Raw genomic sequence first — 18,467 nt, 5'->3', positions numbered from 1 at the left:
TATGTAAAGGCCCTATTGTAATCTCGGCTGGTTTGCTAACAGGGTAATGCTGGACTACTCCCGTTACTCCCATGGCTGGAATTGTCTTACCAGTGGTTCTCATGCCCACTGTCGAATTTATCACTGATTTGGCCGCCCCCGTATCTACAAGAAAGTTTAATGTTTTACCAGCTACGTCAATTGCAATTTCGGGTTCACTTCCAAGACTTGCAATCAATTTTACTGGCTGCAGATTACAGGTATGGCCACACCCCTATTGGGTATGGTGACCTCCCTGAATCCCGCTGGCAGCAACTACTTGTGAAGGGGTTAACTGGGAACTGCCAGAAGCTTGCCAGTCTCCTTTTGGGGGATATCTTTTTGTTTCCCCTGCATGTGGCTCATAACTCCGTCTCTGTGGACCCTGATCCCAATTTCGTGTGTCATGTCGTGGTCTAGGGGGTTGGTATGATTTTTGTGAATTTTTCACTCTACAGTCTCGTGCCATGTGTCCCTGTCTATGACAAGAATAACAAGTTACCACATTTGACTTACCCACAGGGTTTGGTGATTTATACAAAGGCTGCCTTGTGGTCAGGGCCTGTATACTTACGGCCATTAACTTATCACCTTGTAATTCCCTGTGTCTGGTGATGTTCCGATCGTGATCAATAGCTGCCTCTCTCAAAGTAGCCACCGACAGACCTCGCCAACATGGTTGCGTGGTCTGTACCCTTGTCTTTAATGCTTCTTTTAAACCATCCATTAGCACAGATACTGCTACTTCTCTATGATTTATGTTGGTTTTAATGTCCTCTATGCCTGTGTATTTAGCCATATCTAGTAATGCCCTGTGAAAATATTCTGCAGCTGTTTCTGACTCCTTTTGTTTAATGGAGAAAATTTTGTTCCATTTAACTACAGCTGGAAAATACTCTTTTAACTGTAAATTTATTCTTTTTACATTGTCTCGGTTGTACACATCTGTAAGGGGTACATCCTGATCCAATCCACAGTCAGCTAAAAATTGAGCTGAGTCGACATTGGAGGGTAAACATGCCCTCAGCAATATCTGCCAGTCTTTGTTATTGGGCTCTACAGTGTTCCCTAGGTCTCTGATGTATTTCTGGCTAGCAACTAGATCTTTCCTAGGATCAGGGAATTCAGACACTATGGTTCTTAATTCCATTCGGGAAAATGGGCTACACATGGCAATGTTCCTAATGGGAGTGACTCCTGTGGTGTCTGTTTTCCCATTTGGAACAGCTATCACCCTAACGGGAGCAAGTTTAATAATGTCATTCTGAATAGATTCTACAGCCTGTAGTGAAATGGTTTCAGCATGGTGTAAGGTGCCGTACTTACCCGTTGATACGACCTCACCTGTCCCTCCGCTAGGGGCCTTTGTTACTAATCTTAAGGGTTGGGCCGTGCCTACTGTTGTCTCTGATATGGTGGCTGCTAGAGAGAGTGCCGATATTGTTGATGCTTCGTCTTCTTGATCACACTCCTGGGGAAAGTTCAAAACAGGGTACAACTTGCACGGGTTAATACTTGCATTGGTTAACTTATTAACATTTACACAGTTGCTAAGTGTTTGTTTGTTACACCCTAGTGCGTCATTCTCCGCAACCAATTTCTCTCCTGATATGTATGGTGGCGGCGGGGCCGTGGCTACCAGTTTCCTGATAGGATTAGATCCCGCCGCCTGAGCCAATCCTCTCTGTATTTCACCCTCTTGTTGCCATAACTGCAAATAATCATAATGTTTGATCCGTCTCTTTGTTGATTTAATGAGACATATCCTCCTCCTTAGATTTTGTAACACTTCTGGGCTAAAGCTGCCTACTCTTGGGAACTTCTCCCCGTCATGTACCGTCATTCTCTCCCATTCATCACATAAAACCTCTGTGTGTGAACCGTATTTTTCACACATTACATACCTTGCCGACCCGATTGGTCGGTTTACTGAATCAACCCGAACCGAGGTTGATCGCCCCCTACCTGAACAATTGGCCCCCATACCTGCAGGTGTTGCTTTTCTTCAGCGAACCCTTACAAAACCAAAATGTTCACGATAGGCTGACGGTGGCGGTTTACCGAGTACCCCACTCACTCGCCCACGCCGACCAATACGACCTACACACTGCCCTAGTGCTGGCGTACTCGACCCAGGGCCCCTGCGACCTGAACCGCTATTTACTGGAACATGTGAGGGTGATCCGCAGAGCACTTACTCTTTCCAGTAACTATTGGTTGATGGATAGTTCCCAAGTGACTGGCGAACCTCCCTTAAAATAAGAAAATTACACAAATCACGTTAGAATGTACAGATAGCGTTTATGACCCCTTTCGTACACAAATGGCACTGGGTCAGATTACTAACTAATGCACACAATTACGTGCGGTACAATCGTTCTGCACATAAGCAACTAATCTTATGTGCGGAGCGACCAGTGGAATCGAAAATTACGGCTGCAAATTCCTTCAGCCAGAGCTTTATGGCCTATATGGGTTCCGCACCAACCCTTCTTGGTGTTGTGCTACTTTTCTCTATAGCGGACTTCTTAGTCTGCTGTACCTAGACCTCCTGGTCTGTTCCGGACCTCCTGGTCTGTGCTACAGTAGACCTCCTGGTCTGCTATACTCTACTGCTCAAATTTTATGTTTAACAAGGGATGCCTCCCTAGCCACCATGTACGTCACTTACATGCATGTACCTCACGAGAACTCGACTTCTTGTGGTTCAACCTCAAAAATTGTAGAACTTATATAATTGCAAACACTCACTCACCACATGTACACTTTTGTTTCTATTTCTATTTCTGCGCAGAAATTTTCTTTCCTTTAGACCAGATGTGTTGTAAATTTGGAGAAGGATCTGTTAGTCTAAATTTCGGACACTAAAATAGACTTGCGCTATTTATCGCGTCGCCACCTTTTCGCCTGTTAAAATAACACTAGCGTGTGATTTGAGTTACGTGGGCGTACCCGGACGCTCCGTTGCGTAATATACGCTGCGTGCGTCGGCCTTTGCGTACGCGAGTCTAACCCTTTGTTAGAGACACGTGTACACCAGTCTTTATCCACCGTAACACAACTAACACGTTTATCAGTGTAGATGATCCTTGATCATCTACCGAGCACCACACCAATCTCTCCTTGTATCTTTAGGTAGAGCTGTGTGCTTGCTTTTCAATTTACCCCTTAATGTATTACTTTTACACTTTAACTATGAAATAGTGACAAATCTCTCTTAGCACGTTTATCAATTATACAATGGCAAACAGGAGAGTGATATATGAAAATACACGAATAAAAAGAAATGCAGATATGCGTGTGTGCGTACGCAAGACAGAAATAAACAGTTTTAAAAGACACTAGCGTGTTGTTCTTACCTCCGGTTCCGGATTCCCTCAGCACCCTTTACTAAGCGAAGCAGACGCTTATCCAGACAGCACTACGAGGAATATGATCTCCCGCCCTTTGCTGATGGATAATGTCTGCTGAAATTACCTAGCAGAGATATGTGAAGGACGGACGAGCCGCCAATTGATAAAGCCAAATATTTATCTTATTTAAAACCCTTTAAGAGGTCTAAGAACACTGTACGCTATTGATGTATGGAGTACCGTAAGGGTACGCACGTTGCGTAGCAATCGCTTAGCCGTAGTCGAGACGCTCAAGCGTCACGTTCGCTCACGGCCAAGAGATCACAGGCAGGCACGCTATTGGCTGCCGACTAACGTAATGGTTCGCTATAGCGTAGCGGACGCTCGGGACCACGAGGAGATCACCAGCGGCGCTGACGCTCACAATGTTAAACCTTTATATGTAAACCATGAACAATGTATTATACAGGAAAACCTTAGTGTAGTGATAGAGTGTAGATGCAACACAGTGTAACCTTATTAACTTAAAAGCTGTTCGAGCGTCACCGACGCTCTGAGAATACTTAACACTATAAGAAATACACAAATACCGGGCTTAGGGTCTAACGCCTTATATGAATGTTATACTTGAAAAAGAATGATACAATACAAGTCATACACTACAATATAACATAGACTAACTAACCAGATAACTACACAGGAAATACAATACAATTACGTTTAAGGGAAAATAAGAGAGAAAGAGGAGGAGAGAGAGAGAGAGAGATATGGCTCACAATAACAATAAAGACAATATGATTGCGGAGAAAACTTACGCACAAGGGGAACGATCGCATGCGCCTTTCTGAATATCCAGCTCCCGATTATCAGTGATGAGAACCGTTGAAGAGAGAGTGAGCTGGATATGATCGGCTTGTCTATTTATGCCCCACACACAATACAATTCAACGGTCCCTACAATCTCATTGTTCATTGGACACAGGAATTCGTCTTCGCATTATAACAAAAGGTCATAGGTTGATTCATACAGGTGGGCTGAGACCATTTCCAACTGCTCAGGTGGGTGGGAAACTAGGTTTCCCGCCGCATGGATAAGTAAGTGCAAATAATAGTAAATGGACATAAACTTCTTATGTCCATAACTATTCGCACGAGCGATTAATCCGCTTCAAACCAACACCGGAATATTGCTAATTAAATACTCTTCCGATGGATACTAAATACCACTGTATAACCCTTTTCTGACCCTTCGTATCAAACAAAGAGGGATCTCTTTGTTCATGAACATGCTACATTAACTAAACTTTCAGATTCTATCAAAGGGACCATAATCTACAAAATACATTATATGGTTAAAATATGTAACGATCGAGTCGCACGCTAGACGCACATAAACCTTACCGTAAATGCGCACACCGTGCGCCTGCGGGTGCCCGCAGCGGCGAGTATGCGCACGCACGGCAGGGCTCATGAACGTGCAACAGGCACTCGCATGAGGTGCAAATATGGCAGTGTGTATCGTGATATTTTTCTGACTTTGACACCCCACTTTATAACTTTTTAAGGCTTAGTACATCTGGCCCATTGAGCGGCTGAACAGACTGCAGGGTGTGTACCTGGAGCGTCCAAAGGAAGGTCCAGGCAGCACTGCAGCATCGACACTGGCATCCTGCTAGCCAGAAGCAAGGACCGTGGGGCAGCGGTGATGCCACCCCATAGGGCCCTGCAGTCTGTATGATGGCACTACTTGCAAATCTCTAGTCACGTCCCTGTGTAACACTATGTTCGTGTCTTCTGCTATTATTTGTTAGAATGTTTTACTTATTTATATCCTTATTCTTGAAGCAAAATTACAGATCCACGGACTAATTTCTCTAGTTCTATCCTTTTAGAATCATTTTGTCTAAAAGTGTCAAAAATAAACATCAGAGCTGCTATGAAAATTAAACTAAAGTTGAAATCTGGTTTTATGCCGCCTTCCTGACCTATCAATAAATAAATCCATAGAAACAGATGCAGTACATCACAAAACATAATTGCCACTTTCAGAACTGGCTTTTACCATCTTATTTTTGAAGGCACAGAACTGGAATAAGCATCATTGGTCCCTAGTACAGCAGGCTTAAACTATGTTGATGGGGCCCGGGACTGACCCTCACAAGGCAGGGCCCCCCACCACCACCACCACACACTGTCCGATCCTGCATTCCCCAAACTTTACCTTTTGAGGGGGCCTGAGTGGTTTTAGTCAGGATCAGGGGGCCAGGTCGACTGCCTGCCTACACAGCCACAGAGGGACAGAGCCGAATCTTGATACAGAGCCGCCGTGAGCCAGTCGGAGCTCACGGACCGGCAACCGGCTGCCTGCTCTCCGAATGGCAGCTCCTGATTGGCTGCCGGTCTGTGAGCTCCGATTAGCTCATGGCCGGCTCTGTATTAAGAATATGACCGCGACCCGCGGCTCCGCCTCTGTCCCTCCGTGGCTGCCTGCTGATACGCAGGAAGGCAGCTGACCGGGCCCCCTGATCCTCACTACAAACGCCCGGGACTGGAGTACCCACCGTCCCCCCTTGATGACTGGCCTGTTGATGGGAAATAACCTTCTGTTATGTGCTCTGGAACCTGAGTCTCTCTCATATTTTTCATTATCCTCGTTGTACATCTGTACAGTAGGCTAAATGTATTTTTCTATTCTGTCTCAGAGATGGAGGCTACCATATATCCCCATTACTCGGCCGGTTTTGCAGTGGATTGCCCCCGGTAGTTATTTCCCACAGTAATAGACTTTGGATAAAATTCAGAAGTGATTCCAGCTACACATCTACTGGATTTGCAGCCCATTGGGAAAGCGCCACTACAGGTAACGGTTTATGTTTTAATTATAAAGCACATGTGTTTATATGGTAGCAATAACTGCAGCTGATTCTGAGTCGTGTGCAAGTGGCAATGCGGATCGTTCTCGTGGATTTCGGCATCAAGAAATCGGTAACTGCATATGTGCCAGACATAAGCATACGGATGGAGTTCACTTCTGTGTATGGATTGACCCGCCCTTCCATGGACCACACTACCCGTGTAATGTGCATTTCTGGGCAGTAATTGGAAGGTAACTATGCAAGCTTATGGGAGCGTCAGTCGAATTCAGTGTTCATTTGCAGCGTGCAGGTGGAGCAGGACCAGATTAAGGTGTTGGGGACAGTCAACGACGTTGCAGGCAGGGGTGGGACAGAGCGGAGGATGAGGGTGCAGAGATTCAGGGTCTATATACACACTGCGCGGAACAAGGCGGTGGTGAGGGCAGGATGGGAACAGTAGATAGAGAGGGAGTGGGGCTGGCAGACTGAGCTTACCCTGTCAAGGCGCCAATCCAAGATGGGGGAAGGGTGGATCAGGGAAGCAGACCAAGATGTCCGGCTTATGAACTGACCAGAAGGGTCTCCCATGAGATGAGCGAGGTCTTGTATAGTTCTGCAGCAAACACAGATCCCTGTACATGAGCCAAGTCACCCACTAGCCCTGCTAGCCGCTCCCACTGGTATCTCTCTCCGTCTCTGTGCCCTGACTGGCAGCTCTGCTTCCACCACTTAACCAGCACAGGGCTCATGCTGGGCTCATACCAGGCACAGCCCCCTCTGGGACCCACACACACTCCCTGAGGTACAGTGACCCCCCATTCCGGACACATTGGTTTGCTCCATAGTACATTTACATTAGCTGTTGGTGGGCTGAGACACTATGTGGCTCAGTGAGGATTAGTGAAGCCTTCCACTGCGCCACGGCACTATGTTCTGTGTGAGCCAGTGTGATTATATGTGTATACAGTTTTTGAAGAACCGCGAGTGGCCGGGTGTGGGAGGCTTACCATGGATACGACAGCTGCAGATAACTGGCAGACAGGAACTTGAATTAGGCGCCTTTGTGCTGACTCCAAGCAGTGGACACAACCACCTCAGTGCAGTGATTGGCAGCTTCAATCCCTCGCCCACCAGCAGCCGTACCCGGTGATTGGCAGTTATGAGACCTGATTTGTCCAATAGTAGTGCTTGCTTACACTAGGAGGGGCTGAAGTTTGGAAGCGCCTAAGTTTGCACAATCCAGAGCCGGGTGCGCAGAGCATAGATATTGCCGTACCGGGATAGAGTTGGGAGTGGGGGGCACAGTGCGGCCGGCCCACTGCCCCGCCCTCAATCCACCACTGGGGCGGAGATGGGACATCTGTTTCAGGTGGATATTTGGCACCCAGCATAGTGTTGGTGTAAGTCCCCATATTAAGGATGAGGGCTGTGGATGTAAGACCAGTCTGCAGGACAGGCTTCCACATGAATTTGTACTGATTTTTAGTATACACTGGCAGATTTTCACATTAGCTTAATGTAGCAAGCAGGTTTTACTGCTAGTATTCCATGTAACCCAGGGTTGTGGCTACGAATATCCTTTTATTCGCTGCATTGTAAGAAGAACTAGAAAGGTGGTGAATTTCATGGTGGGGCGAGTCCTCAGGTCCCTGGAGACCATAACCTCACATTCTAGGTCACGCCCTGAATCCAGCCAGACCACTCCCCTACACTGTGAAGACCACGTTTTATTGGTTGTCGAAAACTGTTCAGGGGGTACACATGGAGAGATCCGTGCTTAATTTCTAACCAATCTGACTAGATTGCTTAGAAAGTAAGCACGGATCTCTCCGTGTGTATGCGCATAGTGATAGCGTTGCGCGGCCCCGCACTTTGCTATTGCCGGTTCTAGATTGTGCCTGCATGCAGGCACAATCTAGTCAGGTTGCTCACCTCACTGCTGTTTGAAGTGAGCGGCCATCCCCCTGCCCCCCTCCCTCCCCTCTGCTCAGCACACATAGTGCTGAGTGGGGGGAGAGATGTGTGCTGAGCGGTCTGTGCTAGATCGCTCAGCACACCTCTCTAGGTGTGAACCCCCCTTTAGAGGGTATGTTCAACACAAATTATTAAGGGTCTATTCATGAAGCAGTGAAAAGAGTGGAGAAGTGAGCCAGTGGAGAAGTTGCCTGTGGCAACCAATCAGCTGCTCTGTATGATTTTATAGTATGCAAATTATAAATGTTACTTCAATGCTGATTGGTTCTTCTCCACTGGCTCACTTCTCCACAGTTTTCACTGCTTCATGGATAGACCCCATTGTTCATACCTAACATAATGACTTCAAACAGTGATTGGCCTTGGCTAATCTCTAAAACAAAAATGGATCATCCAAAACACAAATGGTTTTCTAAGGCTCCATTAGGCTGTTCTCATATGTGAACCTAGAGAGGTGCTCCTTATATGTTCTGTGATTTAATTACCCATGCTAAAAAGTAATCATCCCTTATGCCCATATGCCCTTCTATTTTCAACTGGTAAAGGATAGAACAACCTATAGCCAACCAGGTAATCAGAGAGCTCACTGCAGCACAGATTATTTCAGGGGATGAACGTGCTGATCTTTGGGAAGGCAGTCACCTGTTCTCACGGTCATGATGAGTAAAGTCAATCAATAGCAAAGATTAATACTTATTTAAGCGATTTTTTTTATTATTTAATCCATTCTTATATTCTTATATTGTCTGCTTTAAATCAGATCTATGTTTCAATAAAACCTGCTTAGTTTGACTGTATGTAATGTATCACACTTCCTGCTGTGTAGTTCACACTCTCGGATAGGATTGTCCGTATATCCATTACACATGGGGGTAAATTTACTAAGATGGGAGTTCTATATAAGATGGGATGTTGCCCATAGCAACCAATCAGATTCCAGGTATTATCTTCTAGAAGGTGCTAGTTAAATGAGAAGTAGAATCTGATTGGTTGCTATGGGCAACATCCCATCCTAAATAGAACTCCCATCTTAGTAAATTTGCCCCAAGTTCTCTTATTTAGAATGTCATTAGTACTAATGCAAAACAAACTCATTTTCATCAGAAAACAATCCAATTCCACACTCCGGGGCAGGACAGCGGGGATTGGTCATCCAGTTATGAAACTACTAAGAAAAACTCATTAAATGCTCTATTGCTGTACTAATTAGGAATATTTCCATTTGCTAAAATATCTGTACAATATAGAGGGGTATTCAATTAGTGCCAAATTTTTTACATAGCACTTTTCTGTATTTTTTAGGGCGAGTGAGGAGTCGCCCTATTCAATTGCAGGCCCATTTTTTTCGCCTATGTGAAAAATTTGGCAGGTGCAGAAAACACATGGCTCGGCGAATCCACGTGTTTTCTCACACTGCGCTGCCGAAAACACCACCCATTTTCGACAGTTTAGAGGCATTTTTCACCAATGCCTTTTCGGTAAAAAAAAACCAGTGAAAAGGCTTTGGCGAAAATGCCTTAAAAATGACAGAAAATGGCCTGCAATTGAATAGGCAGGGGAGCGGAATTCAGTAGCTCCATAATGATCGGAGCTAATTGAATACCCCCTATAAACGAATTAATATTTATGTCCATTATTCATGTTGGCAATAAAATGTACCATGTTATATAGCCCTCCTGCTGGGACTATTGGTTCTTGTTTGACATTTGCTTCCTTATGTCTATGTCTATGTTTGATGTGCATTAATGAACTTGCTGGGAAATAGTTATTAAACCGTTTAGTGTCTATTAATATACATTACTTCCATTCATTTAATTATGTGTACATTCCATTTAAATTGGTCTTTCGACAATATAAATATTAACTTGGCAAGCTGTATGTCACAATTACAATGATGTTTGCTCATGTGGCCTAAAAAATTTCAAAAAGAAAACTCTTAGATTGAATGTTTGTTATATACTATTTAAGTAAGAGATCACAAACAGATCTAATATGGTGAGAATGGCCACATATGAAGAAGACGAAGGGGGTAATTCCAAGTTGATCGCAGCAGGAATTTTGTTAGCAGTTGGGCAAAACCATGTGCACTGCAGGGGAGGAAGATATAACTTGTGCAGAAAGAGTTAGATTTGGGTGGGTTATTTTGTTTCTGTGCAGGGTAAATACTGTCTGCTTTATTTTTACACTGCAAATTAGATTGCAGATTGAACACACCCCACCCAAATCTAACTCTTTCTGCACATGTTATATCTGCCCCCCCTGCAGTGCACATGGTTTTGCCCAACTGCTAACAAAATTCCTGCTGCGATCAACTTGGAATTACCCCCAATAGTCCTGTTGTAGTCACCTTTCATCTCATTTTAACACTTGAATAATTAAATTATATCGCACAAAGGAGGATCATTTAGGTGCATTGGTGGAAAACCAAAGTGATTGGCATCCAGCATCCTCCAGACCCTAATAGGATGCTAAATCACTAAAGGCAGCTGCGGCGTGTTGCTCTATTAGGCCAAATAATAATAGCCTGTGATTTGTAGGAGCCGGCACAATTCTGGCAAGATGGTCACTAGATTTATTGTGGCAATTGGTATAAAGGCAAAACCAACATGGATTCTTGTACTAATTGTCCTTTTAAAACTAATGACGCTGGTCCTGCAAACCGCAGGCTATTACACTTGACCCTTTGTCTTGGCTACTGTGCCTTTTGCCTTTGGTCACTCTTAACCAGACAACCCTAACCTCCTCATCCCACAACCTAACCCTCCACCCCCACCACCCGCAGCCTGACCCTATGCTCCCCCACAGCCTAAATCTAAGGCCCCCTCCCAGTGCCTAACACTAACCCCAGTACTTACTGTACATCCCAAATCTGTTGGGATTCTGTCTGTCGGGATTCCGCTGTTGGGATTCTGACCACATCCCACCACAGCAGAACGTTGTAGCATTTAGCATTTCAGTTTGTAAATATATTATTGTAGTAGTGCAACTTTCTGCAGGTATGAATACTACTTTTTAAACCTTTCTACTACTTCTGCTTGCACCCCTGGCTGTCCTACTGTATACCAACCTTTGGTGACTGTGTGGTTTGTTTCTTTTGCAGGTTGTGGTTCAACACTAACAGCGTTGTCTGGCGGTTTCACCTCTCCAAACTACCCCATGCCGTATTACCATAACTCTGAGTGTTACTGGCTGCTGAAAGCCTCTAGCGGGAGCCAGCTCGAGATTCGTTTTGAAGATTTTAATTTGGAAGCTCACACCAATTGTAATTCAGATTATCTCGCCGTAAGTATCGTATTCCACCCAAATCAGCGACATTTTTAAATACACATAACCATATCTTTAAAGTGGCAATGCCTGACTTGGATTGGATAGTATTGTGTTTGGCTTAACATACAGAGATGGAAATGTATCAAACCTTCGAAAGGGTGGAGAAGTTGCCCATGTATAACAGCATGGAGCCAGTGGCTAGGGCCGTCATGAAAAAGTTCTGGGTCCTGGTATGTCAAGATTGCAAGGGTCATGTCCACTTTGTAGAAGGGGGCAGGGGAAGGGGGGGGGGTTCCCATGCCCTGTGTGCATCTCTGGCCCCCATGGACATGATAGGCTGCCATGAAACTGGTGATGGCATTGCTACTCTTAAAATGCCTGAGTGTTATCTTGTTTTGAAGGTCTACAATGGCAACAGCACAAATTCAGTTCTGCTGCAAAAACTCTGTGGAAAGTCCCTTCCAGCTCCAATCCGCTCTACCGCAAGTGCTATGTACGTGAAAATGAGGACGGATAGCTTTGCGTCATTTAGCGGATTCCTGGCCACATACAGGCAGAGTAAGTACACGAGCAGTTGTTATTATAGTAACCTTTTATTTAGAAAGCGCTAAGCAGCGCTGTACTCATGGGATCGCAACACAAACTAGGACTTATAATGGTACGAAACGGAAGGGGAAGATGGCTATGACCAATGGAGCTTACAATCTAAGAGTAACACTTGATACGTAAGGTCGTGGAATAATCATTGTAGCTGCTCTGATAAGACAGCAGTATTATTAGCTGCTAATAATAAAGCTGTTATTTGCATCTGGCATTTAAGTGTGCCTAGTGAAGGGGTGTCTACAGTCTTCAAGCACCCCAACAGGTCATGTTTTCAGGATTTGTCTGTGGAAACAGGTGCAATCATTACTGACCCAACAAAGTAGATCGTCTCACCTATGCATGATTAAAGAAATTCAGAATGATGTCCTGTTGGAGGTATTTGAGGACTAGAGTTGAGGACCACTGATCTTATTTTATCTCCGGATCACATCACCATGTTATTGGATTACCTGTATATACCTGTATATACCCCTTCCAAATACTGTAACACTGCATTCTTGAAAGTGGGTGTGGTATGATAGATCAACATTGTTTAGGACGACAGTCAACAGGTTGACAACATATGGTCAACAGGTACAAAAGGTCAACAGTGGTCAAGGTTGACACGGTCAAAAAGTCAACAGGCCAATAGTCGACAAAAGTTTTTGGGGCCAAACCTTGTATATTTCATATTATGTGTCGCTTAGCTTGCCACGCTTCGGACTAGGTTACTATTCCCAATAATAGATGTGGATATAATCAAGCAAATGTTGGGAAAACATGTGAAACCCCCCAAGACATGTGTTGACCATTTATGTGTCGATCATTGTCATGTCGACATTTTGAACTTGTCGACCTTAAGCAGTGTCGACATTTTGTACCTGTAGACCAAATGCATGTTGATCATATGGTGTCAACATATTTATTGTCGACCACTACATTGTCGATCTATCATCCAGATACCCTTTAATGCTCTCAGGGTAATCAATTAGCTCTGGTAATCTCGGAACTATTGAATTCGCCCCCCTGCCGATTCAATTGCGGGATGTTCTTGCCCTTTTAAGGCATTTTTCGGCAATGCATTTTCATCTTTTTTTTTTTTTTCATGAAAAGGCATTGGCGAAAAATGCCTCAAAATCAGGGAAAATGGCCGCGTTTTCACCTGCGCAGGTGAGGAAACATGTCAATTCGGCAATCCACATCTTTTTCGCTCCAGCTGAATTTTTCGCCCAGGCGAAAAAAACGTCCCTGCTTTTGAATTGTCTGAATCCCCGTTCCTCCTAAAAAAAATAGCAAAAAAAATCCAATTTTTTCGCCTAGCCCAAAAAAACCAGACCTAAATGAATACCCCACTCTATGTCCTAATTTTAGTCCCTTACCTATCAGGAACTCTGTTCAGTTGCTCATTGTCTAATGCCCTAGTTCAGCGCAGGGTTAGTGAATACCATATCCTCCAGCATGCCCAGCTTACATCCTACTCCTTAAAGCAGGGGTGGAAAATATTTTTTCTACCAAGAGCCATTTGGATATTTATAAAATCCTTCGGGGGCCATACAAAAATTAGCAACTTAAAAATTAGTCTGCACCCCCAGTAGTTATGTCCCTTAGTGGTACTGTGTGCGCGCGCCAAAAAATGGATGTGGACAATTAAAATGGGACGTGATACACATATGCCCCCAATAGTGCAGTGCCAGATACACAAATGCCCCACAGTGCCAGATACACATTGCCCCACACATGCTCCCCACGCCACTGTGCTGCTCACCGCTGCTGCTGTGTGTGTGTCAGGGGAGGAGAGCGCAGCGTGGGCCTTTCCTGCCCCTCTGTGCTCAGCCCGGCGGCGGCGGCGTGTTTCAGCTGTCAGGGGCCAGGCAGGGAGGAGAGAGCAGCTATGTCAGGCTGCGGACCAGCAGCAGCGGCTCCTGATTGGCTGCCGGTCCGCGAGCTCTGATTGGCTCACAAACCGGCGGCTGGTTTGAGATTCTACACGCCGCTGCCGCCGGACATAGCTGCGCTCTCCTCCCTGCCCTGACAGCTGAGACACCCCGCCGCCAGACTGAGCACAAAGGGTCAGGAGAGACGCATGCTGCGCTCTCCTTCCCTGACACACAGCAGTGGGCCTGAACAAGTGGCTTTGCGGGCCTTATACAGCCCTCGGGCCGGAGGTTACCCACCCCTGCCTTAAAGAATCACTGGTAAGACATTTCACCAAATGTGTTGCATTGTACCAATCATTAATAAAGTTGAAGCAGTTGTTTTATGGACTGAATCAACCTATCAGCTAATTGCCTGCTCACAGTCCACTGTGCGCAGGCAGTTGGATCACTGTAAATCCTCTTGTAAATGGTACAAACTATTCTTCCCAGCATAATTAAATAAGTGACCAAATGAACCCAAGTTTACCCAGTCTGGCCATTTTTAACCTTAGAGAGTTTCTTAACCTTAGGAAAAGCCCAGCATCAGTGCTAGAAAGTGGGAATGAATGGGGCTATCAGGATTTATTTGCAGTACTGTACAGTAATGGCACAGTGCCCAGGGCACATGACGTCATGTGGAGGGGTCGGGGGCCTCCAGCGCTGGGAATTATCGCACTGTCCGGGACATCCTCAGGATGCTCTGGGGGCCGTAAGAGCCGCATTGTGTACATCTGGAGGGCCCAAACGATGCTCCTCCGGCCAGCACTGCTGTAGCAATTTTGGCTGCAGGGTGCGGTTCTAGACACTCTGCTAGCCAAATGCAGGGCCGTGGGTGAGCAACGGTGCTGCCAACAGGGCCCTGCACCGCACACTCACTCCTACTAATGATCCTGTAATGGCATTAGGACTTACATTACTTGCTGCTGTTATTCAAGTAGTCAGTATACATGAAATAGTGAAACTATTCCTATAATTGAAATATGAGTTGAACGTTGCCAATTTGTGGCATGTACTGTGCGCGCTCTATATTGAAGAGTATGTAAGCAGTAATGGAGCAAAGTTGCATGCATCACAGTAGCATTTCCACATGTGACTGAGGGGGGCATAAATGGGCTTTAAAGGAGTGTTCTCAGGTAGAGAAAGAGCGCTACTAATTACCTGAGCCCGGCTTTGTCTGGGGGTCTGACAGGGGCCCTGCAAGCAGCAGAGTGTTTTTCATCCATTCCCAACTCCCAGATTAGACTATGTCCCCTTGTATCTCTCGGGTCTGCTATGTGTCTGTGGCCCTTGGAACAGGTATCATCAGGAATATGAGTATGCCGCCCCAGCCCTGTGGCTGCCACGCCGGTATTCCGACGCTGGTGACAACAATTAAGGACGCTTTGCTTTCAGCTGTGCTTCAGCCCTATATTATGTTTCTGCAGGGAGTGATTAGAATAGGGGAATGTACTACAGATAATAGACAGGTACAGTAAATAGTAACCAAAGATATTTGTTATAGAAAAGTACTTCCTATTTCTATTTAATTTTTAGTTTGTGAAGGCGTCTTGATAAGCAATCGCAGCCATGGCATCTTGGAGAGTCTAAATTACCCAAATTCCTATCCTCCCAACCAACACTGCAACTGGACAATACAGACAACTACCGGGAACACAATCAACTACACATTCAGAACCTTCCAACTAGAAGGAAGCTACTGCAATTATGATTATCTTAAGGTATGATAACATACAGTATACTCTAAAAGAAGGATCTCCCGTTTCCCACCCCTATATGTCATTTCCCCATAATGGCCATTTGTTATTTATTGTAAATACTGATGCAGCAATTTGGTAACATTTCTGGTAGCATATTATAGGGCTAAGCACTTTAAAGTGCTGATGATAACATGTATGAAATGAAGAGCACAGATAGAGATTTACACACAGCAAGGTACAGGCGAATATAGGCATTTTATTCCCTGCAAAATAATATGCAGGGCAAGATAAGCCTTGGGGAGGGGGACCGGGGCACTTAGAGGGGGCCAGGGGAATGGGGGAGGGTGTATATTAGATTGTGCGTACCTCCCATTCCAGGAGGATCAAAATGCTCTCTACCTAGATTTCCAACTTAATATATGATTGGCATCACCTGTGTTGAACTATTCAGTTGATAAGAAAAGTATTTAAACACAGGGGACTGCAATCATAAATTAAGAGAGGAGTCTAGGAAGAGAGCATCTTGTCCCTCCTGGAATGGGTCATGTTGGGAGGTATAGAGGTATAGATTGTGTATATTAAATTTAAACCAATAGTGTATATTAGATTTAAACTAATAGTGTAATAATGGCCGGGTACTGTTTATAGCTCCATCTAATTGAGAGACAACTATTTTATAAAGTTTTCTTGTAGTGGAACAAAGACAACGTAACCTTAAAATACACATAGAAAAATAAAATCTCTAATTTATCTTGTCAAATGCAAAAATAGCAGCAGCCTCTGTACTACTTACACACTGGGTCAGGACTTAGGAGGACTCTGCGTGTATCTCTAGATCTGAATGCTCTCATTAGATAACAGGTTACATAGGACCCAGACAAACAGGTGGGGAGGAGGAGAAGCTATGTCCATGGGTTACTTACAGCTCTTTAATACCACCCCCAACCCCCTCCCCCCCCCCCCCCATCTCTTATCAGGTGAGGAAGCTTCATCGGTAGCTCATGACACGTGATACTCCTGTGTCTCTGCCTGCACTGCATACTATCTTGCTTGCATTCTGCATGCATGGTTCTGCTGCTGTACAAGAGGGAGAGCTAGTGATGTTAGTGTGCCCCATCCTGGGGCCTCCTGACAGAGGGGGGCCTGGGGTACTGTATCTCCTGCACCCCCTCCTTACTCTGGTTATGCTAATATGGGAGCACGTACTCCCAACTCCATCCAACCTTGTATCAGCACTAAGTTTATTTTTGTACTATGAATATTAGACACCCTGACAGCTTGCAGACATAAGAAAGATACTACAGTAACAATATCAAAACTGCAAACAATTGAAAATGATACAAGGTGCCTTTTCACTTTGGATCGACCTCTATTTTAGATTTGAGGGGTTGGGAACATTCGTCTATGAAATGAATGTGTTTCATACATGAACAATCAGTTTGAGGGTGTCTGTTCACTACATAGGTGCATAATATAATGGTGATTAGGAAATAAACCTCTTTATGGATCAACAGTTCATTTTTTGTGATTTAAGGTACCAAATAACTCTTTGTAGCTACATACCAACACAATCTGCAGAGCGGCTTGTACTTAGGATGCAGACTGGCACCGAAGCTGGGTCTTTGCCAGCTCATTTCCTGCACATCTGCTGATCCTGAGCACAACTTGCGCCTGAACATTTTTTGAATATCTGCTCCCATTGTGGCTGCTCAATGCTCTTACTGTACTGGCTGGAGTAGCACAGTCCAATCGTGGCTATGGATTGTCAAATTAATGTAGGAAATGCACTCTTTATTCTTCTTGCATAGAGCTGTGCTTGAAGGCCATACAGTACAGGGCACAGACAGTCACACATGTGCTGCTCACAGGGGTGGGGAACCTTTTTTCTACCAAGGGCAATTTGGATATTTATAAAATCCTTTGGGGCCATACAAAAATTATCAACTTAAAAATTAGCTATATTGAGCCAAAATTTCCATTACTCCACTCAGTATGAGCCAAAATTCACATTACGACACATGGTATGAGCCGAAATTTGCATTACAACACATAGTATGAGCCAAAATTCACATTATACCACACAGTATGAGCCAAAATTCACATTATACCACACAGTATGAGCCGCAATTCACATTGCGCCACACGGTATGAGTATGAGCCAAATTCACATTATGCCAAACAACAGTTTGAGACAAAATTCCCATTACGCCACTCAGTTTGAGCTGAAATTCACATTATGACACATGGTACGAGCCGAAATACGCATTATGCCACACAGTATGAGCCAAATTCACATTATACCACACAGTATGAGCTGAAATTCACATTATACCACACAGTATGAGCCGCAATTCACATTGCGCCACACAGTATGAGTATGAGCCAAATTCACATTACGCCAAACAACAGTTTGAGATGAAATTCACATAGTGCCACTTAGTATGAGCCGAAATTCACATTGCGCCACACAGTATGAGTCGAAATTCACATTACGCCACACAGTATAAGCCAAATTCACATTGCGCCACAGAGTATGAGCCAAATTCACATTACCCCACACAGTATGATCCAAATTCACATTACCCCACACAGTATGAGCCAAATTCACATTTCGACACAGAGTATGAGTCAAATTCACATTACCTCAGACCCCGCAAGGTCCTTCCCAGTCTACAGGCAGCAGGACATGGTTACTTTTTGGGCCAGGATGGGTACACTTCATGTCAGTCTGTGTGCTGGCAGCATGGCTCAGACTTTTTGATGGCAGCGTGACTCAGTTTGGGTGCTGCAGTGCTTTTCCCCCTC

At 44.8% G+C, this 18,467-nt stretch overlaps 1 protein-coding gene across 1 annotated transcript in view; it reads left to right on the top strand.

Annotated features, from left to right (window-relative positions):
* The window catches only part of CUBN (cubilin), a 729,033-nt gene that overhangs the window by 158,455 nt on the left and 552,111 nt on the right, over nt 1–18,467 (top strand). The window contains exons 23-26 of the mRNA XM_063921523.1: nt 6,074–6,231; nt 11,301–11,482; nt 11,869–12,025; nt 15,499–15,683. Coding sequence (XP_063777593.1) covers nt 6,074–6,231; nt 11,301–11,482; nt 11,869–12,025; nt 15,499–15,683 — 682 coding nt within the window. The remainder of the gene's footprint in view (nt 1–6,073; nt 6,232–11,300; nt 11,483–11,868; nt 12,026–15,498; nt 15,684–18,467) is intronic.

Source organism: Pseudophryne corroboree, chromosome 5 (assembly GCF_028390025.1).
Source record: "Pseudophryne corroboree isolate aPseCor3 chromosome 5, aPseCor3.hap2, whole genome shotgun sequence".
NCBI lineage: Eukaryota > Metazoa > Chordata > Amphibia > Anura > Myobatrachidae > Pseudophryne > Pseudophryne corroboree.
This window is presented reverse-complemented; position numbering and strand designations above follow the sequence as displayed.